Source organism: Neltuma alba, unplaced genomic scaffold (assembly GCF_004799145.2).
Source record: "Neltuma alba isolate B1F8T4 unplaced genomic scaffold, ASM479914v2 tig00000611_pilon, whole genome shotgun sequence".
NCBI classification, from domain to species: Eukaryota; Viridiplantae; Streptophyta; class Magnoliopsida; order Fabales; family Fabaceae; genus Neltuma; species Neltuma alba.
In genome coordinates this window covers 4,064-31,854 of record NW_021632114.1, presented here as the reverse complement: position 1 = coordinate 31,854, position 27,791 = coordinate 4,064, and the positions used below count along the sequence as shown (strand labels likewise).

The 27,791-nt window shown below is 32.4% G+C and overlaps 2 protein-coding genes and 2 long non-coding RNA genes across 4 annotated transcripts; 3 read left to right on the top strand and 1 right to left on the bottom strand.

Annotated features, from left to right (window-relative positions):
* Window positions 1-386: 386 nt before the first annotated feature.
* Window positions 387-27,791, top strand: LOC114741948 (uncharacterized). The gene is made up of 5 exons (XR_003739813.1): window positions 387-401; window positions 2,662-2,663; window positions 21,732-21,823; window positions 25,458-25,704; window positions 27,696-27,791. It is a non-coding gene; the product is annotated as an uncharacterized LOC114741948 (long non-coding RNA).
* On the top strand, window positions 1,740-2,417 carry LOC114741938 (basic leucine zipper 43-like). Its single transcript, XM_028930189.1, has one exon. The coding sequence runs from the start codon at window positions 1,825-1,827 to the stop codon at window positions 2,353-2,355; it is 531 nt and encodes a 176-aa protein (XP_028786022.1). The 5' UTR covers window positions 1,740-1,824; the 3' UTR covers window positions 2,356-2,417.
* LOC114741956 (uncharacterized) lies at window positions 16,198-19,528 on the top strand. Its single transcript, XR_003739814.1, has 2 exons — window positions 16,198-16,368; window positions 19,388-19,528. It is a non-coding gene; the product is annotated as an uncharacterized LOC114741956 (long non-coding RNA).
* Window positions 20,974-21,733, bottom strand: LOC114741928 (serotonin N-acetyltransferase 2, chloroplastic-like). The gene has a single exon (XM_028930180.1). It carries the CDS (start codon window positions 21,682-21,684, stop codon window positions 21,037-21,039), a length of 648 nt encoding a protein of 215 aa, XP_028786013.1. The 5' UTR covers window positions 21,685-21,733; the 3' UTR covers window positions 20,974-21,036.

Below are 27,791 nucleotides of genomic sequence, written 5' to 3'. Positions count from 1 at the left end.
GGGGTTATTATTTATTTATTTATTTATATTGGCTCCTTCATCAAGAGTTTTCAATTTTCAAAATTGCTTCCTGAATTTGGATAGGGTCTTCATGGAAATAATTAAATAAGTAAAGTAAAACTAAAAACTCTTCACCAATGCCCACACCCACACACACACCCCTATAATAATTGACTTTTAACTCGGTTTTCTTCTCTCTCATACATCGAACTGCTTCTATTTGCTTCGTCTCTGCAATAATTATATCGTTTCTTTGTTAATTTTAACTTCAACTTGGCCACCGGCCATATGCTATTCACAACACTGTTTATGAAGCTTATCAACGTAATGGGACTATGATGCTCCTCCTTGTAAAATATAAGTCACATCTTAGAAAATTTGGGATACTCATCACAATACCAGTCAATAATTCTACATAGAATGCTTGAAGGTAAAAAGGAAAAAAAAATAGGATGTAGTGAGTATTAAATGTGTTACTATTAAGAGATGTGAGGATTAGAGAGATACTACCTTCGGTCCTAATTATAAAACCTCGTTTATAGACTATATATAAATAAGGTTTTATAATTAGAACCAAAAGTAATACCAAAAGGTTCATGTAATTTTTGAAAAGTTAAAGAGGTTTAATTAACTGACACAATCTAACATAAGTAATTTTTTTTGTGAAAAAAATTTTAGGAACCAAACTCACTTCTTTTAGTGGGCTCGCTCAATCTTTCAACTGCTGAACCTATAAATGAGAGTTTTTTATACGAGAAATTTAATCATTTAGAAGTCTCGATGCAAAAGAGGACATCAGATATATATTGCTTACTTATTGTAAAATATTTTAGTAATTAGATTGTTATGTGAAATTGCACAATGATTTTTCTACTTTATATGTCTCAAAGGCCTACAAGACTTGGAGTATATCCATTGATTCAAAAAGTGCTTACAAATATATTAATAGTAAAATTTGACTTTACATTCTTATAAAGTATAAGTCATATATATATACATAGTAATTAGATCAGGATTTGATTTTTTAGCATTATATTTCTATAATTAATATGAATAAAATGTAAAACCCGGTAATTCATTCACTTATAAACCTAAACATGGTTAATGGATATAATATGATATATTTATAAAGCTCAAAACTCGTAAAACTAGCCATTTAAACAAAATTCAAATTTGTTGCAAAATAATTAGGTTAACTAGAAGAATTTAAAGATTATGAATAAAAAATTACATTGAAACAATTCACCAAAAAAAAAAATACATTGAAACAACTGCTTCCAATTGGATACAATACTACGTGAATTTGATGGTATAGTACTCAAAAATCATACTCTTCTTATCCTTAATATAAGACATATTTAACTAATTTGATTATATTAAAAAATTAGGTAAGTTAGTTAATTATAAAAAGTATGATATTTTTTCTAAAACATCATAATCATCGTTCTTAATATTCTCATTATCTCTCTACTTGATTATATTGAGAGAGTATTAATAGGAGTAATCTAGAAAAAGTCATAAATATGACAAATAAGTATTATATTTAAAACTAAAATTAACTGAATAATGAGGTCATATATTAAGATCGGGAAAGTATAATTTTAAGAGGCCAAAAAAAAAAATGCAAACTCCTGCAAACGTACATTTCCACCTTTTGGAGCCATCATCCTCCTATAAAATCCCATCCACTCCTCGCATCACCATATCCCATCATCATTGCCTGACCTGAGCCTTCTCACACCAAATCAAATATCCACAACACACAAATCATCAGCCCCTCTCAACCATCATTATCATCATCTTCTTCCTGTAAATTTTGCAGCCATGATCCCTTCTGAGATCAGAGGAACAAGCCACTACCTAACCCCAGACAAGCCATTCTTAATCCCACAAAACATCACCACCTTTCTTCCCGACACAAACCTTTTCACAAACCTCGACATAACCAACCTCCTTGGGACGACCACAACCCATCATCATCTTCTTCTTCACAGTGAATTTAACAATAATGTTGTTCCTGCTTCTTCTTCAACCTCTGATGAAGCTGAAGAGAAGCAGACAAGCATGATCGATGAGAGGAAACAGAGACGAATGATATCTAACAGAGAGTCAGCTCGAAGGTCGAGGATGAGGAAACAGAGACACATGGATGAGCTGTGGTCGCAGGTGGTTAGACTCAGGACAGAGAACCACAACCTTATTCATAGACTCAACCATGTGTCAGAGTCCCATGACAGGGCTCTTCAGGAGAATGTTAAGCTCAGGGAAGAAGCTTCTGATCTTCGCCAGATGGTTGCAGATCTGCAGATTGGCTCACCTTTTGCCAATACCCTCACGGATTTTGATGACTTCTGAGATTTCTATGAACATTAACATGAACAACACCACACAGACAAAATACATCAAAGTTTCGTACTTTTTTTCTCGTATGTATGATGTTCTGTATTGCTCTGTTTCTTACTTTCTTTACTCTTACGAGCTGAATGAGTTTTACAAGCCGGTTATCCAATAACAGCTCTACGTGCCTCTGTTTTTTTTTTTTTTTCCAAGTTTTTTTCTGGTTTTCTCAATGACACCATCAAATTTTGTTTCTGTTTACAACTCAATGGTACGAAAAATAACTGTGTTTGATGTATCATTTTCACATCTTCCAACTTTTAGCAGTGCCATCCGTCACATTTGGATAGATCCCGGGTTTGAACCCGGTGTTAATGTTTGTATGTGTTTAAATTGACTCTAATAAAAAAAAAAAACATAGAAGGTGGTATGATATTTGAAATTGCATTTTAATATTTCATGATTGTCATGCTGTGCCATTATTATACAATAGTGAGGAATGAGGTATTCAAGCAAGCGGTGGAATGGTAAAACAAGCCGTAGCCCATATAGGAAATTCAAGACTGATGAATAAGGGAAATGGTGGTGTTAGTGCCTCATTGTACAAATTATGATTTCTCTAACGAGCATATAGTTTATACATTTTGAAGTGTTAAGTCAGGAAAGTAACTCTAAAATTTAAAAAAAAAAAAAAGATATTGAGTATAAGTATGCACTACGTTCATTTCTTCTTTTCTTACATGTTCTCCTGCCTCTATCTCTGTTACTTAAAAGAGATACTTTGTACTTCATCTATTTCTTTTTTTAACATCTCAAAATTTGAATTAGTTTAATCCTTTTTATATGATTCTACTTAGGGGTGTCTCAACATTAAATACATTTTTTACCAATTTTATTCTGAATAGTTTTCATCCTCCCTTGTCACCTTTTTCTATACTATATTCTCTCTCGTATCGTATCTCATTACTAGTATTTCTTGTCGCAATAACAATTCTCAAACAAACATGTGACAGTGGGCCATGAGTTTTTTTTTTTAATGGAAATAATCTATCGGTGTCATCGTAGTGTGTATATGGAAACCGGAAACCTTTTGGTCTTGATTCAAAGTAATGTCAAAGAGGCATTATCTGAGACTGAGAAGTTGCAAAAGCGCACTTTCAACATATCTTGAAACATGCCAATAGTCTTACAGCTTAATAACATGGAAGCTCTTTTATAAATGAAAGGTTATGGGTTTGATCTCACTTATAACCTTAAACTGGCAGAAGTTGCCTCTCTAAGTGAAAAGATATATATTTTGAAACAATTTTAGTAGCTATCAAAGGCAGTAAGTTTTTCTGCTTAATTAACATGGTCTAATCATTCAGAAGCATGAAGGGGAAGTATTTGCAGAAAGAATTAGCTTGTTTTGAAATATATATGGCCGCAAAACATAGATCAGACAAGGGACAAACAAGGGTCGATCTTGTGGGCGGAAAGGAAGATGTGTGAGGAGCATCATGATTGTATTGTAGACAAAAAAGCGATCTTTAAATTCTTAAGAACATCAAAACCCTCTTCCTTTGTCGAGAAAATTGTCAAATTGGATTACAATGCCTGCCTAACTTTTGGGGGGGGAAAAAAAAGTCAAAACCCCACAGGGCAGCACCTTCAAGGAAGTTTCCATGAATTGGAAGAAATCTGCTTCATTTTTGGAAGATCAAGCATATCTTATCACAATACTCCACCCTTGAACTTAAGGTTTGACATGCTAATATATACACTGCACATAAATAATTAATTGTTTTTCCTCCTAGTTTCTCTCAGTGTCAACCCAAGTTTGAAGAATGTGGAGAGTTTGATCTAAGCATAAAATAATAAAAAATTCTTAAGAAATTGAGCTGATCTGTTTCTGCATAGGCAAAATGAATCCACCAAGGGTTATCTGCAAAATAAAGTCAATCATTTCCAATGGATAGTGACTGTACTGTGGAAATACACAAGTTTTATGGCCAAATTGAATTGAAATTGGTGCTCATACGACAAGGAACTTAATAAAATACTAAAGAATAGTGACAACTTGAAACCTCATCATTTCTGGCTCCTCTCTTCCCCACCTCCCCTTCTTTTTCTGTGGGGTGAGTTTCAGTTTTCAGTTTTCTGAGGCAAATGAAAGGCATTAAAGCGACAAAAACTGTTGAAATTCAAATTACTCTTAAAATGGTGTTATTGGCAGAACTGTACATGACAGCAGTATCTCATCAAAAAGTTTGTGAAACTGCCTTCCCCTGTTCATATGTCTGTTTTAACTTTTAACCATACCTTGCTGACGAATCTTCTGTGGATACTCTGTATTATGTTCATATTTAGTTTCTTAGTTAAATCAAGTGGAACCCAAATTTTACTTTTCTGCCATGTTCAGCAAAACAATTTCATGAAGCTCAATTAATATAAAATATAACCACAATGATGACGTTTCATTTTAACTTTGGAGGATTCATGAACGAGTCACTCTTGATAGTGACATGAATGACCTTTTTTTTTTTTCTTGGGTCACCTTCGGATTAGGTGATTTCACTTATTAACTCCTGGGAATCTCTAACAAAAACACATTTTTTTAATGCATCAGTCCTTTTATCTTTCACAAGGAAAAAGAAGTAAAATAGACCTCATACTGATGTTTGTTTTGGTATAGGATAGCATTCAGAAGGTTGTGTAAGGGTATGACCATGCCTTGCTTAGATTTTTTTTATCTTTAAAGATGCAAAACAAAGGATGAAAGCAGTCTATAGACTACTTTCAAATAAAAAAAAATTTATCTTGTTTTAATAGTAGTTAAGCTTATGTTCACCATGCTTTTGCTTCCTTCAAAATAGAAAAACAAGAAAATTTCAATTGAAGTTATCTAGATCAAATTATGAATGATAAATACTTATCTAATGGCAGCATCACAAGGGATCTGCTGCTGCACAATGTGTTTTAGGTAAGGAAGTGACACAAATGAACGTAAATAAGCGTATACAACAATTTAAACAGATAAAAGTTGATCACGTGGAAGATGCTGGAATCCCACAGATATGTTAAAGACAGAAAAAGGGCAACTCAACCATCAGATATGTTAAACGTTCAAGATCATGACTAGAGAAATATGAAAAATTCAACACACAGTTCAACCCAGCAAGTCGAAGAAGATAACACATACAGATTCTGAATGTTTAAAACATTTTCTCATACTACACATCTACATCAAGTCTAAGCTAATACATTTACAAATTATAAATCTAAATGTCTCATTTTCTAAACTAAAAACATATCTAAGCTATTGAAACATTGAATAATCCTAACCATTTGATTATCAAATCTTCACTTCATGCACAAAATCTGTTTAAGTAACCCGACTTTGAATGGGTTGCATTAGAGGTGTAATAGCATTAAACATTCAGATTCCTTACACATACACACATTTGTCAAAGAGGATAATACTTCGAAGTCGTCCATAAATTAGTTTTGTCCTAACCACAAAACATACTTATCTTGAAGGTCTCTTTCAAATTGTTCTGAAGTCTCATGTTAATGATTTCCTGAGTTCTCCTAAAGCAATGGCATTTATGAACTCGTTGGAAAATTTGCAAACAACATTAGTAAAATCAGATAAGAAAATGAGGAGTTTATTTCCCACTTCCCTTTTCCTTTGGTTCCTATCATAATCATTGCCCTCTTTGGACTTGTGGTTATTATCCACGGACTGGTCTTGTACACCATTCTCAGATCACTACACAAAGCTTCAATGAATGATGATGACTTTCTCATGGTCAGATAATCACCGCCACAGAGGAAAAACTCTCAGGGACACTCATTCCGGAAAGATATGATTTGACTAAACCAGTCATAAGTAAACATATTCAACTCAGTGGTTTGGTTTACCTATGAATAGTAGACTTACTATAGATTTAGGTGATATATAGATGTATAGAGAGAGTCCATATAAGAAGAATCTTCAGTGAAAATTCAAATAAAATGCGATGAAGCAGCAAAAACTATTACAACTCAAGCTACTCTTAAAATAGTGTTATTTGCAGAGCTGTACTTGACATCAAAATCTCATCAGGAAGTTTGGTTTTGAAATTTCCTCCCCTGTTCATATGTCTACTTTAAGCAGAACTTTTCAGATGAATCTTCTTTGGATTTTCTATATTGTGCTCAATTGCTATTGCTTAGATGGATCAAGTGGGATCCAAAATTTACTTTTCTGCCATGTTAGGCAAACGATCACTTGATTCTCACTTATTTAATATAAAATATAATCACAATTATCACAGTTCATTTTAACTTTGCAGGACTCATACACGAGTCACTCTTGACAGTGACATTTATGCGCTTCACTGCTTTTCTTTTCCTTTTTTTTTTTTTTTCATTTTGGGATTATGTGTTTTCACCTCTTTCACTTCCTTTCCTCTGTCGCGAGGATAAAGACCCATGAAGGGATTAGGCCGCGTTAGTCATACTTATGTATGCCTATGAATATTCTGTAGTGCTCTACAATATGCATTTAGAAAGAAAGAGACATAAAGTAAGTATTATCTTTGAAGAGCAATAAACATCCGTGGCATAGTCCACTTTTCAATGTGGAAATTATAAAAGATAATCAGATGGATTATGTTGGGATTGCACATGAATGTTTAGAGCGCACAAAGAAGGAACACAAACTTCAAAATTGGTTCTTGAAAATTCAACACACAATTGAACCCAGCACATTTAGTCAAAGCAGATAATACACACTCGTTTGTCAGAGGATAAAAGTCGAGCCACTGGTTTTATCTCAACCGCACAACATACTTAGCTTTACTTAATGACTCGTTGGAAAATTTGCAACCAACAAATCTTGTTTGGATCTCAAATTTTTCAAAACCAGATAAGCATATATCATCAGTGTCTTTCCCACTTCTCTTTCCCTTTCCTTCCTTTCATGTGCTTGACCCTGACACGAGGACTTGTGATTATTTCAGATCATGTCTACTGCTTTTAGATCACTATACAACCCTTCAACACTTGATAATGAATTGCTCGAGGACAGAAATCATTATAAAAGATACAGTTTGAGTGACCAATCATAAATGAATGCGTAAATATGTGAAACTCAACTTTCAGTGGTTGGTTTGATCTGCCTATCTTTCTTGGACATTGAATCTATACAACAATCTTCAGCAAAAAGTCAATGTTCTATAGTTATACCATATGCCATCAAGACTTCAATGGCTTTCAAACTCTATTTTGAGAAGGATAGCAGTTCGTAGCCATCAAACAGCTTATAGATAGTCTGACCATCAATTTCAAGCTTAAGGACACTTATCATTACACTCGTCTTTACAAATTGTTCATATTATAATATTCGAGACTGGTTACACTTTACAATGTGCTGATTGAGAATATAAAAGCAAAAAAGGGGAAAAAAAAGAAGAAGCAAATAACAGCAGTAAAGTTCAAATTCATGGCCCGTTAGTGTCTTGTGTATAGATATAGTCCGCATGAGCAAGCACAGTTTCTGTAACCAAACAATCTTCCCTGCCAAGTCCTTTACAGTACTGATCATCATAGCCGTTGTGCTGCCTTGACTGCTCCTACATGCACAGTCACGGACAAAAACACAAACAGGTACTGTGCATCAGTTCACGCGTCAAACTCCAAAATGACACAACAATACAAGCACAAGTTCGGCATGTTTAATTGAACAGAATAACCCATAAGGCTTTAAAAAAGCATATAAATTTATAAACCACTTACGGGTGATGCTGCTAGATGGAAAGGACTATTAACTGATCTGTGAGGAGCAGAATCTGGACTAATGACTCTGCCTTCTGCAACACTGAGTACAATAAGAGAGATAATGAAGATATATACCGACTTGGCCATTTTTGTTAGCTCTTAAATAAGCATGCATATAGCTTTCAGTATATAGAAAGAGAATCAGAGAAGAAACTGAGTATAGGAAGAAGAAGAAGAAGAAGGTAGGCTATGGAATGATATGAGAGAAGTGGGGTTGTGGGGATTGAAGCTTTTTCTTTGGGATGAAGAGTTATATGAACATACAATAATGGGGCTTTGAATGAATGCGACCAGAAAGTCAAAACATATTCAATGTCCTCCACTATTATAATATAAAAAGATCTATACTTTCTGGCTTTCTAGGAAACAACATATGTTTAATTAAGAGACATTATTGAGAAGTTCGTTCTTTGTTTTGTTAGGTTATATTTTTATTGTTCGGTTTGTGTGTTTGATAATGAGAAACGAGCTGTACTGGCGGCAAATTGTAAAATACTAGCATCCTCACATGCATGTGTTGGACACCTGTTGATGTTGTAAGCCTGTGGGGTGTCTTGGTGGGCCAGGGCTACAACTTTGCCAAAGTCCAATCTTCTCCTACCCATACACTCGCTCCGATGTTTCTTATAAGATACCGTCAGTTATTATTATAAGTTTTAAATAATTAGTTCACAAACAACGAATAATTAGTTAAAATTAGTTAAAAATAATAAATAGGTTAGAAATATACTTTTATTTCCAAATATACCCTCAAACTAAATGAGAAAAAGACAAAAAAAATGTGTGGAAAAATATGACAAGAGAGAAATAATTAAAGGTAATATTGGAAAAACACATTAAATGTTAAGCAAACTCAAATTAAAGTTTATAAAATAGACTATACTCCTTCTTAAATTTGAAGTTTATAAATACCGGAGGAGTACTTTTAACTAAATTACGTGGTTTAGAAAAGGAATAATTAATCTCCAGGTCCTTATAGTTTTATCTGATTTTTAATTAGGTCCTTATAAAATTTTTTCTTTTTATCAGATCCTTTTACTTTCGTGTGTTTTAATTAGGTCCTTCTATTTTTTTTTTCTTTTTATCAGGTCCTTATAGTTTCACTTATTTTTTAATTAGGTGCTTTGTAGTTTTTGAAAAATTATTTATTAACTTTATTCTTTAAAATTAATTTCATTTTAAATTAATAATTATATAATTGGACAAAATAATTAATATAATCATTTAGTAATTAATAAACAATCAGAATAATCATTATAATTAAATATAAATTATTTATAATCATATTTTAATTTTAGATAAATTTATTTTTATAATTTGAATTTTATAATTATAAAAATTCGAATTGAAAATAAATAATATATTTGTTTAACTAAAAATTTTAAAAAAATATTAACATAAGATTGTTACAATAATTTATTATTTTCAAAATGTTATTATTTGTAAAATAAAGAATAAAAATTACAAGGACCTAATTAAAAACAAAGTAAAACAATAAGGACCTGATAAAAAGAAAAAAAATTATAAGGACTTGATTAAAAATATATGAAAGTATAAGGATCTGATAAAAAGAAAAAAAATTATAAGGACCTGATTAAAAATCAGTTGAAACTATAAGGACTTATACATTGATTATCCCTTTAGAAAAATAGTTAGAATTAATTAAAAGTAATATTTTAAAATTGAATTTTTTCAAAGCATACCCACGTATACCCATATTTAATAAGAGACAAACAAGAGAGAGAAAAATACTAATAATAAGATAAAGGATAAAAAAATATAGCATGAAAAAAATGAGAAGAAAGACTAGAAAATTAACTAGATAAAAGTTGATAAAAAAGCATTTAATGTTCAAACGCTACTAAATGGAATCATATAAAAAGAATTAAACTGATTCAAATTTTAGTATCTTATAAAAGGAATGGTGAGAGTACTTTGTTTTTTTTTTCCTTTTAATGTAAACTGAAACTGAAAAGAGTGAGGGCACGACATCACAAACTAAAACGATCAGCTTCGCTCGCCAATATCCGCCTCATTTAAAAAGGAAGGTAATTAAGGACCTATTTAGAATGACTTATAAGTAATTTTTTAATCGTAATTTACAGAACATGAAATCAGTATATAAGAGAAATATTGTATTGACTTATGTGAAACATGTTTATAAGTATTTATTGCAGTGATGCCAAATAAAAGTTACCCTCTATCATGTAAGAAAGCTTAACTAACTGGTAATCCGCAAGAATTACGATCTTCCCATTTGCATGAGAATCCATAAATTGTCAATCTCAATGTACGAGTAATCTAACTTCAGCCATAATATCTCTTTCTTTCTTTTTTTAAAGATGAAAGGCCAAGCAAAAGCTTGATAAAAAGACAAAGTAAACAATTTACCCAAAAAAAAAAAGGCAAAATAAACATCTAAAAATTAAGTTTCAAATGTCATCTTAAGAATCCATAGGACTCGATTGACTGCAGCAATACTTGTCAACTAAAAATAGCTTTACACATCTATCTGGTACTTTCGGAATCATCACTATTCAAAAAAACTGTTATGTCAAAAAAATATCTGTACATATAATGTTATCTCTGCTTGTGTGAGGTAGTTGCACCTTCGTCTCACAATTTCTATATACTCTTCTATGGATAATATAATATTAAAATAAGTAATTAGGTGGGAAAAAAAAAGAAATTAACAAAGAAATTTGAGAAATGTCTCTTATAAATAGAAACAAGCCATAGGTGGTAATTGCTTCTTATAAAAAGGAACAAATTGAGTATTAAATACTCTAGATATCAAATTATGCTAATATTTTGGATCAAATTAAGATGGAAAAAAAAACTTATATTGTGAGCCGGATTTATTATTGATCCTTATTATAAAACACCTCTATCTACCTAACCAAAATTAAGAAAAGAAAGTTAAGTCTAGAAAATGATTATGTGTTCATTCTAAAAGATGTCTTGTAATAAGAATCATAGGCTATATAATTATATTTCTCTCGTCTTATTTATAAGGTAAAGAGAGAATAATTATTTTGATTCTATTTATAAGTTATGTCCAACTTTTTCTTATAAATTCACCTATTTATCCCTTATTAAATGTCCATGCGTGTTGTTAAAATAGGATAAAGTATGTATACTTAGTGAGGGTAAAAGTTAATAATTTTTAAGGTTTTTTTTAAAAAAATGTTATATAAATAGAATTAGAGGAATAAATGATACTGTTTGGGTAAAAATTGGGGATTTAAAGATGATAAAGGTTAGAACAAACTACACGTTTCTATCAATCAACTAACTAATATTCTTAAAATCTTGCAATACCCGATCCATTTAAAATGGGGTCGGACATGACAATATGACATTCGAATATATTTAATTAATAAAATTTAAATAACGTCTTGATTGGAATTTGAATACATTAAATTAAATGGGAGACCATTAGAATTAAATGGGATTTCATTTAGGAGCTCAAATAAAAAAATTAATAATTAATTTTAAATTTAAATAATATCTTAATTAAGATTTAAATATATTAAATTAACTGTAAGTGTTGCCCAGCTTCAAATGTATCAAATATATTAATCCGCACATTATGCGAGACAAATTTCTAGTAATTAATAAACATATGGCGCATCTCTGTGTTTAATGCATCGATGATGCTATCGAAGTTCGCTGACTGTCTGTGGAAATTTCATTTCTCAATAGCCTCCTATGACATTTGCTAAATTGCCATTTTGAAATTTTTTGTTGCCTTGTGCTTCCAACGGGTAACAATATGCTTAAAAGTGCATACGATTAAAATGGTGTTTGGTCCCGCAAAAACATTTTTAAAAAAATATTTACATACAGGTCAAGATAAAATTTTCATCACATATTTATTTTATATATAAAATTATTTTTAAAATTATAGTTTAGTTTTTATCTAAAATATCTAAGAAAATTTATTTATTGTCAACTGCTACTTGACTAGTTTGTTCCAGTAACAATGCCACTTGTCATATTTAGACGAGGTTTTGGGTTCAAATACAGCATTGGCATGTTTGTTAGTGTATGGAAAAGGAGCTTTTTTACTTCTGTTTCTCTCTATTTCTATTCACTTCATAATCATAAGATTGAAATTTGAATAGTTCAAAGTTGGTATTTTACAAAATTACGAATAAAATGTTAAATTTTTTAAAAAATAGATTTTATCAAGTTATTTTTTAAATTATGAAATCTAGATGGTATAAATTTTAATCTTAGTGGTTCAAATAAGAAGTGGGTGGAACTGGAGGGAAAAGATTCGTAAGTCACTTCTAACATGATTCACATAGATCAAGAAAAACTTTAAATTTTATTAACTCTAATTTAAAATTCAACAATTTTCCAACTTTTCCTATTTAATATATATTATACCTTATATAAACAAATTAACACAATAATAAATAATAATAAAGTTGTATATTCAAACAAAAATTTCTCTCAATACCCTATAAATGAGACTAAAAAATATATTTTCTTTCTGTCTTATAAATAGCATTAGAAGAGTATGTGTCTGGGTTTAATTGTATTATTGCATTAGAAAAAGATTTATTTTATTAAATTGCAGATCTATGCTGCAATGGCGTCGTCATAGATGGAGATGGTGAACTGAGCATATCAATCACCAGCCTTTCTTGTCATTCTTTTGGAATCTGATTATTGCACTCTTAAATTGCAGGTCACTTGGGGGAAAAAAAAATGCATGTCATTGTAATAACACAAATGCACCTCAGATTCAATATTTTTACTAAAATTTAAAATAAAAAAAACTTTTTAGCTGTCACTCTATCAGTAAATTATTTTTAAATATAAACTATTTGAATTAAATTTAAATAATTTATTATCACGTGGTAAACTGGTGAACCGGCTAGTGATCTGATTCAGTTTTAATATTAAACCGGGGGGAGTTGAACCGGTAGTAAACTAGTGTGAACCAATGAAAACCAATAAAAACCGATGTAAACCAATAATAAATTAGTTTGGATGATTATGTTGTTAATGGTCCTATTTTTTCTCATTCAGCTCTTAATATCTCAGTTCCTATAGATTTAAATGAATTTTAATAATTATTTTGGTGTCAATGATTATTAATTTTAATTAATAATGAACCATAAAATCAAAATTCTTAATGTTATTATACTTTGTTATTCTTTTAATCAAACTATTGTTATATTTTCTTATATTTTGTTATTAGTGATTATTAATGTTGTTATATTTTATTATTTTTAATTAAATTATATTATTTTAATATAACCGGTTGGATCTCGGGTTGACTCTGGTTGGACCAATTGATCCTTGAACCACTACCTGAACCGATTTAGTGTCCGGTTTGGTTTTTTGTTCCTTGGTGATAAGCATCATGGTGATGAGCACCCATAATAAGACCTGATCTTATCTTATGGCTTTAACTTAGTGTTTAGGTGGGTTTTTTTCATAAAAAGAAACTATATTTGAGGTTTTTTTTTTTAATTTTTAATTTGGTACCTATATGTCTTTTCCTCTTAATTAAATTATTTAATTTTACTTCTTTAGTAATATTAGCTCTTGTAACCTTATTCTATTAGCTTTTTAGTGTCTATGCAAGGGTTAACGATGTTAATAGAACAAAATTAAATCTGTAAATAAGAAAAAATATATATATAGGTATCAAATTGAAAATTAAAAAAAATATGGGTACTTTCAATATGATTTTTCTTTTTTTCATATTTTCTTTTCTTTTTTATAGTGGTTCTGGTAACATATTTTAATAGCTACTTGTAATATAAATGCAGAGCTACTCTTTGTTCTAATTCCCTTGTGATGAAATTTACTCCTTGGTCCTTTATTTAATCACATCATCAAAGAAAGATAGCTAATTAAGTTATCAACTTTGTTAAAATGGATAGGAAAAAAATAAATAAATATTCTCTTATAATCAAATATATTTTTCAAAAAATTGAAGAGAGGCAATTCTGAAAAGAACAATACTTACATTAAATTTCTTATATCTATTATGTCAAGTTTTTTAATCATATATGAATATATATCCTATTTTTAAAATATTAATATTTAATTATAAATTCATATAAAACAAAAAAGAACGCACAGCCATACATAATTAAAAAATTTAACATAATAGATATAAGAAAGTTAACTTAAGTTTTTTTTCTTCTGCAAAAAAAACCTAGTTAACACTTCACCGGGCAACTATTGTATAGAACCACTCATTTCTTTTCGAAAGATTTAAAAGATGGGACGGAGCATTTTTTGGTTAAAAAAAAAACCACTGGATTTATAGTATACTTTAATTTAGAAAAATACTTAGGTCAGGTCATTTAGTGAAAAAATATAATTTTATTTTGTTACAATTTAATTCAATACTTGTTATCATGATTAGTTTTCTTGCTATTGCATGCATACCTCCAAGATTGTATTTCAGAATGGAGGGAGCATATATAAGAAGCTTAAAAGTTAAGAGCCAGGAAAAAAAAAATGAAACAAACAAACAAAGAATGATTGGGAAAAAAAAAAAAAAGAGCTTACAAGCTGATGACATTGTGGGATGAAATAGAAAGGATAGTAATATTTTAGGACCCAAAATATTAAAATATCAAATAATAATCTGAATTCTCTTATGATATTTAGAAAATAAAGTCAATTTAACCAAAGTGTTCTTAAAGTATCATGCACGAGTTTTTTTTGTTTGGATGATGACCATACACAAGTGAAAACTCCTAAAAACCCAAAATTGAAAATTAGTTGCATTGAGTTCAGTAATTTTTTTAACAAAAACAATAAAATTATGAATTAAAATATAAAATGTTCAAAATACAAATTATTCTTCGGAAGCAAGTATTTGATGCACCCGAAAATCCCGCTGGATCGAGAAGTTTGAAGCCAACGGACAACAAAGATGTACGAGCAGGATACTAATGCGGAGAAGAATAAAATGATGTTCGCGAAAGAGCATATTTAAAACATGCCTGGTGGAAAATCTGGGGAGATAAGAATGAGGGTCTTTTTTTTAAATAATTCTACAAACGATGAAAAACACTCTGTTGAACGAGAAGTTAATACTGCTCCGATTTTTACTATAAAATCTAATTATTAAATTGATATTAGTTTTAAATATAAGACTTTTTTCCTTATTTATCAATTTTTTTAAAATTACTCATATTGATACTTACTCAACCATAACTAAGTAGAAGATGGAGAAAAGATATTAAGAAATATGATTATGATGTTATAGAAAAACATGTCATATTTCTTATAATTAACTAAATTACCTAACTTTTTAAATCTAATTAAATTAATTAATTAGATTTTATATTAAAAATTAGAGGAGTAGAATTTAACTCTTTTTCATTTGAATTTTCTAAATTATAATCACAATTTTTAATCTGAAACATAAATTGAATAATTTAAGTTTTGTTTGGGTCAATATTTTTCAATCACATACTTTTAAACAATCCAAATGATTTTGTTCTTTTTAAATACTTTAAAAAAACTTTTGATACTTTTCTTTGTCAGCAAAAACGCTCAGATACTTTGCAACTTTTGCGCGCAAACTTTCCAGACAAAATGAAACCTAGATCATCATAAATCATAAAATAGAAAATAAATGGGGAAAAGTATTTGATTGAAAAATACAATTTTAAAATTTTGGATCCGAGTATCATTCCTATCCTTTCTTCTTCGGTTCGAGGTATCATTTTCCCCACTGTAGTAATTGTGTTGTGTCACCTTCCTGCATCAAAGTTCAGAATGATTCTCGCTGCCCCATAACCTGTTAGTAGCTTTTCTGCCTTCCTACAATCCAAAATCGACGAAATTTCATGCCTTTCTTTCTTTAGCGGTTCTGACATTCACCGCTCTTCTGTCTCGATTCTCTTATCGCATCATTGTGTGTTGCAGGCACAGCAAGATCCATCACGTCCCATCCTCGATATTTTTGTCATCAAAATTGCTTCTCTTCGGCCTTCCGCCTGTAGAAATTTCTTGTTTGACTACTGAGTTATTAGAGCTCAAGAATAAGAAGTGGAAAATGACGACGACGATGATGATGGGATTAAGCGTGCAGAGCATGTTGGATCTCGTGGTGGCTGGGGTTTCCCTTCTGATTGGTTTGGGAATTTTTGGTTTCATTGCTTCAATCCTATGCTCTGCTGCGTTCTTCCTCAATTCCAAGGACGTATCCTAAATCCTAAATCCATGCAATATTTGTACACGGTATATAATCTCTTCTTGAATTTTGATGTAGTTTTGATCAGAGCTCGGACTTTGATATCGCCATTTGTAGTATTCTTATAATGTTTTCATTGATAGGCTGACTTTGGTATACTCCGAGACAAAATTTTTCTTTCATACTCATCTCCACGTAATCCGTAAAATCACCTCTAAAAGGCTAATCCAAACATTGTTTATAAAAGGTGCACTCATATACAAAATTTTTCATTGATAGGCTGACTTTGGTTTATTTAGGGTCCGATGCATTTGTTTCTCTTGGATTGATCACCTCTTTGGACTTCTGATAAGTTTATAAAAGGTGCACTCATATATTTGAGAACAGTAATTAGTCATATTCATGAGTTGTATCAAATCCGGTGATTTTATTACCCATGTTTCATGACTTGTACCAAGGCTTGTAGTTGCTGCTGCTGCTCCTGTGTGGATTTCTTATAGGCAAAGTGCATTTACAATGAGCTAATTATATATTATTAGTCTGAAGGCTACAGTGATCATCATAACTTAAATAGTGTCCAGTGATGAATTTATTGCCGAATATCTGTTTTGACTTTTCATATTCTCTGGCAAGGTTCAGAGCTGTTAAGCCGTTAATTCAAATATGGTTACTCTGTATAGTATATAATCTTCGCTCCTTCTCTGGTTCCAGTGCATTTATTATCCTCGACTAGTCAAGCTGTAATTATGATAAATTACCATATGCTTAGGCAAAGTGCACTGCCGCTGAACTAAATATGTAGAGTTAATCTGAAAAGCTTTGTAATCTTCATGATTTATTTTTGGGGTCCTGTGAATTCATTACCTATGGTTAATTCTGTGTGTAATTCTCATATGCTTTGCCAAAGTGCGCCACTGCTGAGTTAATCATATTTGGTTAATCTGAACAGTGAAGAGATCTTCATGACTAATTATTATTGTTGTTGTTGTTGTTGGCCTGACATGACTTACAATTGAAAGCCAATGTCGTGTAAAAAGTTTTAGCAAAGAGTATGATTAATCCAATTTTTTTGGCCAGAAAAGTATTGTTTCTGTAATTATGCAAGATACAAATGCTAGAATATGCCTACCATGCTATAAGTTCATCTACAGTCAGTGTTAAACTATTCTGCTATTCACCCTATACCGCCATTATGTTGATGCCCAACTTTTATTTTTACCTTAATTGATACTAACTTCAAATAATAGCAATATCATCAAGCAGCTTCATTGATGTAACATTCTCTTGTCGTGTACTTTTAGTTTTAAGGAATACATATGATCACAAGAAGCTGAGAAATGGGTAGCTAGAGTTGTATTGTGCCTGAACTCTAAGCACATTGTCAATTTCACTCCTTAGCAAATTCTTAATGTGAAAGTGTCTTTCACGATTCACACGTCACACCACATGTCCTAACTTTTACTGGCCATGTTTGTGTGCATCATGACTGCAAGGACTGCCGTGGTTTTTGAAATTTGTATTAACATTTCTGAACCATCAGCTATGTTTTAGAAAAAATCAATTTTCCCTCTGGCTGCACATGCTCTTTGCTAATTCAGGGATGAGGTCAGAGTCTCTGCTCAAAGAAAAAGTAATGAGATTTGGGGAGAGAAAGATAAGTCACAAAATGATGGGGGAGAGAGCTTTAATCCATTTGCATCATGGAAAAAATGCACTTCTGAAAGATGACTTGGAAAGCAAATACATTTTTAGAAGTAAAGCCTGCTCTTAAATTTTCAGTTAGAAATGACATGAAACATTTAGCACATTAAAAATGTTAGCCACCTCCTTGGTGTTGCCATATTCTTCCACTTTAAGCCAATAAAGGATCACTGGATTGGAGTGCTTAATATTGTCCACACAATTAGGACACGCATTCATTCTGTCTCACATTATCGGTCTGTTCATGAGCTCATAGGCATTCATGTATTATTTTCTGGGTTTTGGAACTGCATCAGATGAATAGCCTTCAGAGCCTGATCTAATTTGAAGCTTTGCATTTGGTTCCTTTATTAAGTGCAAATGCTCTGGACGACTGAACAATTTCATTATGCTTCTAAATTTTTGACAGTTTCGGGGACTCATGTCCTACTCCTAGGTCGCTGGGACCATGACTATGATGCTTCTAATCATAGAATTTTTGCTGTTTTTGCTTCTCTGTTTCTGGATATTTGTTTTACTAGAAAATAGCGTAGATCCTTTATGAGTTTGTGTAGATTCAAGATAGTTGCTATTTTTATAGATCTTTCTTTTGTGGGAATGTCTACCCCAAATAGCAGATATAGATCCTTGAAGAGATTTCCATATCACACACATTTCCTCCTCCCGAACACAGACTAATTACACAGCGAAAGAAGAGGAAAATGGATGAAAGTGATTCTGTTGGGCAGACTCCCTCAAAATGTATCATTAATTCGTTATTAATTGCTGGGATATTTTATTTTCAATTGCTTTAAGAGTTTGTTGAGAAATAAGCGGATCATTATGTCAGTTAGACGGTCCACCAACGTCAAGTATGTTTTAGAAGAGACTGTTTCCTATGTTTTAGGGATTTTCAGATTCTGTTTCTGTTGTATTTTTCTTTTATAGATAACCGAGCGATTTCCTGCGGGAAGGACATTGAGAAATAAAATATCAATTCAGTAATTTGGAGATTTTCCACTTGGCTGCTAAATTTTATTGAGGCGAGATTCTTGCTTAAGTAATCCTTAGTAGATTTTATCCTTGGCTGTTAAGAGAGTGAAAGTGAGATCCTTACTTCATTTTCTAATAGATTTATCCTCATATTTCCTTGTTCCTTAAATCTTTCTTATCTTAAAATCAGGTCTCTAACGGTCATGAACCAAAAACTGCAAAATTGTGGAAAGTATTTGCAAAACTGTTTTCATTACTGCATCTGGCTTTGATATTGCTGTACCATTCCATAGTTTCTCTTGGTGGCCTCTCTAAAAAGGTTTAGTTCAGATATTGATTCATGTATTTGGATCAGATGTGCCTGATCAACGTGCGCAATTTGAATGGTTATAGGAATTGCTCGCTTATGTAGAGTGGAGCCATGTTGTTGTAAGAATCAGAGTCTTTGAAAAAAGTTGAGGGGTACTATTGCTTCCTGTAGTAGGAATGTAGCCTCTGTTCAATATAGTCAATAAAGTTCAGTGGTGATATTTATTTCTCTCCTTCTCTTGTAAGATCATTCTTTCATTATGGGAAAGCAAATGATTTTCTCTCCCACTGCATCCAGACGCTACTGCCTTGCATTATACTACCTCCGGTCTCTGGGATAAAAGTTAGAGGATGAATTTATTAATTTAATCCTTGATACAAGACATCAATCTATTTTGCTCCCATGCTTATCATCCCTCTCTAACTATCCCTGATGATCGCACATGTTCATAAAGTTTATATCGCGAGATAGTTTTAACGCAAATAATTTGATAGAGTATTTTAAGAAAACCAACTCATATACCAACAAAAGTTATGTCCAGTTGGTAAGGAGTTGGCTCATAACCTATAAGGTCGTGAGTTCGAATCCCGTTGTTGATGTGAGGATTTTGTTGGTGGGCGCCCTGTAAATACCTCTGTAAACACTTTCTGAGTCTAGAGGTATGTCCTGATCCTGGTAAGTTTCCAGGACCTAGCTCACCTAAACTTTTTTTCAAAAAAAAAACAAAGAAAAGAAAACCAACTCATATTTTTAATAAACAACTAATTTAATTAGTTTCATTAATTTATTCAAATTAATTCTTTAAATTTTATACTAAGAACAGGAAGTAGTAGCTAATTAGGTGATTCTAAAGTAAGGAAGTTAAGAGATGAGTTCGACATTATAAATAATGTTGCTTATTGTAAATATTATATTGATTATATTCATATTCATATAATAAAGTGGATACTTTCGAAGTGTATCAAACTAAACAAAGGTGTATTTGGGACTAAGAGTATTCTTTACCAACAGGCACTAGTTAAAAACTAATGCTTCTAGAGGTTAACTAAGCAAGTTTTATATATGGTCCTTATGAATAAGGAACATGTTCAGAGATGTGTTGAACAAGACTAAAACACTTTCGTTGGAGATATAGCAATTACATTTTTATTTTTATTTTTATTTTCATTCCCATTTCTCTAAAATTCATTTCATGAACTAAAATTTGTTTGTTTTTTTTACCCTGCGTAGGAGAGAAATCATGCAATTCTAATATTTAATTAAGAGGGTGTTTGGATAGCATGAGAAGTGTTTTTAAAAATCACTTTTTTATAAATCGAGATAAACTCCTTCATATATTTACTTCATATACTGTAAAATCATTTCTGAAATCATGATTTGATTTCTATCTAAACATTCCATAAGTCTAATTCTTCTATTATTGTCGTCGTTATACACTTTATGGGAACTTTAATAATGCTAATTTTGACGCATTAATATTAATATGAAATAAGTCTAAAGAGCTAATCTAATTGAAACAAGAACATATTGTAAAGTTTTTGAGAGTATGAGTTAGTTAAAGTCTCATAGACTTCTAGCTCCATCAAGTGTGTGGATTCAAAAATAAAATAACTTCAGAAATTCGAAGTCTCATTATCTACTTAATTTATACTGGTAAAATAAAGTTACAATAAGGACTTAATAAATCAACAATTTTTTTTTTTGCTCATAAATTTGTGTCTATGTAAGAGTATTAACTTACAATCAATTTGGGAGTGAAGAAATTCATCAACAAAAATAATTGATGAAAGAATGTGACTGCTATTTTTTTTTTCTGTTTCCTAGAATACACCATTCCTCGGATCCCATCCGGATCCGCCACGAAGCCCAACGGCCTGTAGAACCCGAGAACTCGGGGCTCCGAATAAAGCGCGATGTTACAAATCCCCTTCGCTAACAACCCTTCGATCAGCCTCTCCATCACCGCCTTCCCCAACCCGATCCCTTGGAACGACGGATCCACCACCACGTCCCATATGATCGCGTTGAACACGCCATCTCCGGTCGCTCTCGCAAATGCCACCGGTTTCTTCGTCTTCTTGTACTCCACCCACAGCACCGTTTCCGTGTTGTCCAGCGCGATCCGGATCTTTTCCGGATCACGCTTGGGGAACCCCACCGCTACGAAGATGGCGTTGAGCTGATCAAGGTTGAGGTCATCAGTGTCGCGGCGGAGGAGGAAGCCACGGGATTCTAGGGTTTCGTCGGAGACCGAGAACTTCGTGGCGGCTGTGGTCGGGATTTGAGCTGAGACGGCGAGGCTTCTACGGGGAGGGTGAATTGAGGGTTTGATGCGGAGTGTCGAAGGGACAGGGGCCGAGAAGATTGCGCGCAAGTTCATTATTCAAGCTTGGGGACTTTGATCCTTGTTCTGTGGTATTGGATGAGGAGCAAAGTAACGGCGTGAATTCGAAGAAGCTAGTGAAGTGTTATTGTGCAAATTGTGGCTGGGAAGGAGCATCTCAAGATAATACCGTTGGGTATGTGTGTACTCCGATTGGCTTGAATTTGGTGGGCCCACTCATTTATTTACTTTTGGATTCTACTCCAGAAAAATTTTTATTTGTACGTTCAAAACTTTTTATGGAAAAATATTTTTGTTCTAGATATTTAAATTTGTCTAACAATTTTATTGACATTAAGTGTGGTTTAGCTATATATGTGATTGAATCTTAATTTAATCATCTAAGTTTGTGTGTTTGAATATCTCACTAGTTTCAAATTGTGGACATATACTGTTGAACTTTTCTGACCTCTTCTATATAATGTTATGGCTACTTGCTAGTAGTTGCTCGTTGTGCTGTACTTCTCTTGAGCAAAAAAGAACCCCCATATTAAGTTCCAGTAGTTTTTTTTTTTTGAGAGTTTGTCTCTTGACTAAAATAATCACGGATGTATTCAAAGTAACAAGAATGAAAGATAATGGACAAGGTTTAGCTAGTTAAGTGGGCAATCAAAGAAGCTGCTGCTGAGCTGTCTGTTGGGGCTCCCAGAAGCATTGACAAAGACTGAGACTAGAAGCTGCAAATGAGTTCAGTTTCCGTAGACGTATAATGTTTTCTGTAAAGTCGCGACAAGGGGAAGTTTTGCAGCGCATGTGTGTTTATTGGGAAAACTTCTCACAAACGTTCACAAAATTTTATAATTGTATTACTTTTTCAGGATTAGAGTGTAGAAAAGTTGCATTATTGAACCTTTTAGGACTATCTGAAGAGAGCGCATGACAGAAACCTAACATTTCATTTTAATCTTATTGATCCGGAGTTCGCACAGGAGAGGTAATATATTCTTCCTGTGTTTACTTTTCTGTGTTTTTTGTTTTCTGGGGATGCAATATATCATCTTCTATTACACCTAGGGAGAGAAATTTGTGGTTAATTTGCTGCAATCTCTCAAGGGTATTTTGGTGCTCCTCCGTACGAGGGAGTTTTATCATTGAATGTTTCGAGATTTGAGTTCCATGCTTATCTCTTCGTCATAACCTTTTTCAAACTTTACGGTTGCTCCCCCTTTTTGACAAACCGTGACATTTTTTAAGTTTGAACATCTATTTGATGGTGACCGTTCTTTCAACTTGTCTCTCTCTAATTTAGGGCTTGTTTGAAACTCTCTTCAAAACGAATTTTTAAACAAGTCTATGTAAGATAAAATTATTTTTACATACTTATCTTATATTTTGTAAATCATATTTGAAAAGTTACTTATAAATTAATCCAAACAAACCCAAACCCTTAATAGTTAGAACTTGACCCCCAAAAAAAAAAACTAAAAAATACTGATATTGCTTTAAACTTCCATTGTTAACCTTCTTACTTTAGTAATACTAGCTCCCATTAATTATAAGATTTCGTTTATAATCTATAAATAAGATCTTATAATTAGAATAAGAGATATTATGATACTCCCCCCGCGGGTCTTTTTCATCCTTTAGAGCGGATCCAATTAACTATTCATTGATGATTTTTGGCTAGCCACTAAATGGACTTAAAGCTTTACATGGAACAAATTGAGAACTTAGTCAGAACTCATAACCTGTTCACTTGAATTTATCTTCTGTTACAAACCACTCGAAATTTGGTTTTCGCTTTAGGGGTAAATTACACACACACACACACACACACACAACACCCCGAGATCCGATATATGTTATTTATCATTCCCCCTATACGTGTATGAATTAGAAAATTGCAACAGAGATGGCTGAGCATTTTACATTTGGTTGTCTGTAAGGATTGAAAATGACTCATGACAACTCACATTAAACTCCCTGAGCCACATTTGCCACAGATCAGTAAATGCTTTTGCTGCTTTCTGCAGATCCAACTTTATGAAACATGTTCTGATTAGTCATAACTCATAACTTCAATTGTCCACATATGCAGTTTTCTTTTCTACCGATGTGCAGTTGTTTCAATGCTTACAATAGAAATAGAATTATCCATATTAATGTCTTCATCTGTTACCTAAAGCAGTTCTTAGTCTGAACATTATAAAGAACTGACTGACCTCAGAATTTGTCTTCTTCGGAGAATTCTCTGCAATAACTTTCTGAATTTCTCTCTCCAAATTTTCAAAGATGGCCTGCTTTAGGGATGGATTTTGGTATTGATCATGTCAAGTTTAGTTAACAAGAATGACTGTAAACTAATTCCCTGCAGTTGTCTCTTGAAAAAGAATTTGACAAGGGGAAATGAAAAAGACTACCTAAATTGTCCTTCTTTGAGTCCTTGTGATTATGAAGTTATTCAATAAAATTTTCACAAGCAAAGATATTTGTTTGGGAGAACCAACCTAATTAATAAAATCATTCATTCTTTAAGGGAGTAAACAACAAATAGCTCGTTCTGGTCAAAAAAAAAAAAAGACCAACAAATAGCTCGTGAAAGACAAAACGAAGTCTTTCTCATTATTATATATTTATTTTGGTTGCTTGCAAAGATGTTGATACCGTCCGGTAGTAGCACTTAACCTATAGATTTCTTTTTGTCTAGGTTAAACAATAGTTTAGAAAATTTCTTGGCATTACCTGTCTAGCCAACGAGGTACCTGGTTTTCGCGCTTCAGTACAATTGATATCGGAGTGATCTGGCTTTTTTAAACGGATAGGAACACAAAGTAAACATATAAAAACTATTCTAGACCCAATTATTGGTTCTGTGTAGACCAGGCAATTACTGCACAATTTAACTATGTACTTTTGTTTGTTTCTTTATATTTAAAGTGTTTGGATTATTAGAAATAATTTTACAGTAGCATGCGAAGAAAGTTTTGTTTAGATTTGCGTAAAAGCATTTTTTGTTAATATGATTCCAAGAACTACTCTTCTGCAGTTGTCTAGTGCAAGTCCAGTTTATAATCATTGAAAAAACAAGGAAGGAAGGCTCGAGCATATCAGGAATAGAGTTTTTTTTGTTTTGTTTTTAAGATCCAAAGCTCATTGATACAAGGCATGTGATAAAAGAAACACAGACATACTCATTTTCTCTCATCTTCATCTGCTTATAAGAGGTCTGAATCGATGCTTTGAACCTATGGATTTATGCTGGACTTGAGCTTTCATTTTAAATCCAAAAGTCGATGCTAAGTCATGACTCTCCGCAATTGTTTGTTTTTATCCTTTTGAAGAATGAAAGTTATAAAACAGTTAACACATGAGCAGTTATGGGAATTGAAAAGTTCAGGTGACACGGATAGGTATGGAAAATATTTTGGATGGGGTTAAATTCCTTGCATGTCATGCCCCTTTAGAGCCTAGTAATAAGCCAGAACAGATAAAGAAAGATTTCTTCTAATTAAAGAAAACAAAAAAAGGCTAGCTTACATTATTCTTTGGGGCTAAATTATGTGACAAGACACTGTTAATTTAACCAGTTTCAAAGAGAAAGGAACATTTTTCTTGCCTTAAACATGACTACTAGCAGCACTATCGGCTTCGACCAGCAAGTCGTCGTCGTCCTCCTCTTCTTTTACTTCGACGTTCCTTGCATATCTTCTCTTGTTTGTTTGCTTGCTAGTCCTCTTGCCTGAGAATAAGCTTTTATGATCACTATCTTTATGCTTTGTGAACTGATCAGAGCCATGGCTTCCTTCACTGTTTATGCCTAAATATTGCAGACGACTGGGGCCAGAAGATGCATCAGAAGCCATTGAATCATCACTCTCATCATCATCGTTATGGCCATTATTACCATCGTCCTCAACGCTTTTCACATCTTCGTCATCGCTGTAGCTTGTTTCTGTGCGAATGTGAGAACCAATATAAGCAGTCCATCCAGACTCATTATTTCCACTAAATTCCCCAGAAGCTTGGGAAGGCTCCATGTAGAAGCTTCAGGAACAAGAGCATAATAAGACCCAGCAAGTAAGAACTTTTATGCTTTCATCAAAATATGGATCTCTCTCTCTCTCTCTCTCTCTCTCTCTCTCTGTCCTGCCACCTGAACTAATTTTTATCCCTTCCGCCCTTCTTTCTAATCCAACTTCTAGTGTCTTTATTTATTTAAAAAATGGATTTTATCGAATTTCCAGACACAACTGTTTAACTGGAAATTTTTAACCTCACTTCTTCTTTTTCAAAATCCAACTCATTAAAATTCTCTCTTTATTAACAAGTCCCATCAATGACTTAATTTATCAATTTATCAAATTATCAAAATATTATTTTCTGAATTAGTAGGGTGTAAATTTTTAGTTTTAAGACAGGACAAGAGGCCTATCACAACAGTAGTGCACGTTTAACCCTCATATCACAACAGTAGGGCACGTTTAACCCTCATTATTGAGTCGCCAGTGTACGTCTGGGTTACCTGGCAATCCGAGCACCATGACTTGCTGTCATTGCTTCTCTCACCAGAAGACAGGATTTTTTCTTTTCGGTTACAAATAGAGCAAAAATTGTCCCCTTTATCTGCTATTACGTGGGGTAAAAAAAATTTGTCTGCCTTACTTTTAGGAAAGATCTGCTGTTTAGGATCACATGAATCAAAAATATTTTGCTCGCTTCATATTCCCCCAGTTAGGTAGAAGATTGAAAGACTAGATATTTTAAGGCACTCGAATGGCTTGTAACTTTAACAAAACCATAATTTGCAACAGTTGTTCTGTGTTATTCTTACTAACCGGCATTATTGTTAATTCCAATGTTGAAGTGTTGTTATTAAAATTTTTCATGAGTCATGGTTATGATACTAAGTAAGTATTCAGCTCAGGCTCCTAAAGAGTAGGTTTAGTAAGTTTTTTGTTTTTGTTAAGTGGGACCAACATAACCTTTCAATCCATCATATATTTAAAGAGCGATTTGTTGATAGAGTAGATGGGGATAACGTAATTTGTGTTGTCAATCATATCTAATGAAATAAAGCTTCTTGTTGTTGTTAAGCCAATTAAAATTTTTGCTTATTGGAGACGTTGGACTGATTTAAAGTTGAATTTCAAAGAAGTTGGCAGATGAATTAGTTTACCATAAAACTGGGATGTGAGTGAGTTAATTCTCTACAAAAATCAGTTTAAGATATAGTTGCTGATAATCAATGGACCATCTATTTGATACATTTCAACAATGAAGAAATGGAATCAAAATTAAAACTCTTGAGAATGAAAGAAAACAAAAGGGAAGAGGATGTGTGAGTATTAGCATATTTTGTCATTTAGTACAGCTTCAAATCTCAGTCATGTCATAAAAAAAAAGGGACAGCTTTTTGCTGGGCATGAAACAGGGAAGCCAACTGGGGTCATTTGGCGTTTAGCTCATGGGTGTTTTAGATGTGAATGCCATTTTGCTGCTCTTTCCATGTCCCTTTTTCCTTTCTTCCTGCATTTCCCATACGCCACCTTGTCTTCTCTCCTCTTAAAAATTGGCTTGTGGATAAATTTTAGTTGAAAATTTTTGAATCTAAAGCATATATAAATATATATAGAATTCTGAGGATTGGAGAAAATTATATATGTAGGTTATTTTTCATTGTCACAAAAATAATTTTTACCGGCAACTTCTCCCACATAATCCTGTCGTGTCATTAATGAAAAATGCAAAAACATGAAATTTGTTTGTATTCTGAACAGTATGTAATTATTTTTTATTTCTTTCAAAATCTTCACGTTTCCAAGGGCTGTGTAATAAATTTTTGGAAAAAATTCTTCTATCTTTTTCTATACATTTCAATAGGATTTTGATTTTAAACAAACAAAACATACTCTCTTTTGAAAAGTTTGGAATAGTATCTATCATACCGGGGAAAATATTTTTGTACATAATTTCAAGTTAAGGGTTTTGGACAAGTTATGGTCCTTTTTCCTTTTACAAGGCACAGTTAACGCAATAGTTAACCATTTGTAAATGTATACTGGTTGCAGCTGCAGAGATTACCTTAATGCTCAGTCCAGCTTCTTTGGTGCTTCTTGGGATAGGGATGTGATTAAAAAAACTGTGATTTTCACACCCAGAGCTCT

Coding starts and splice junctions, on each gene's coding strand:
- LOC114741928 (XM_028930180.1), bottom strand. CDS start 21,684: ATGAACTTGCGCGCAATCTTCTCGGCCCCTGTCCCTTCGACACTCCGC.
- LOC114741938 (XM_028930189.1), top strand. CDS start 1,825: ATGATCCCTTCTGAGATCAGAGGAACAAGCCACTACCTAACCCCAGAC.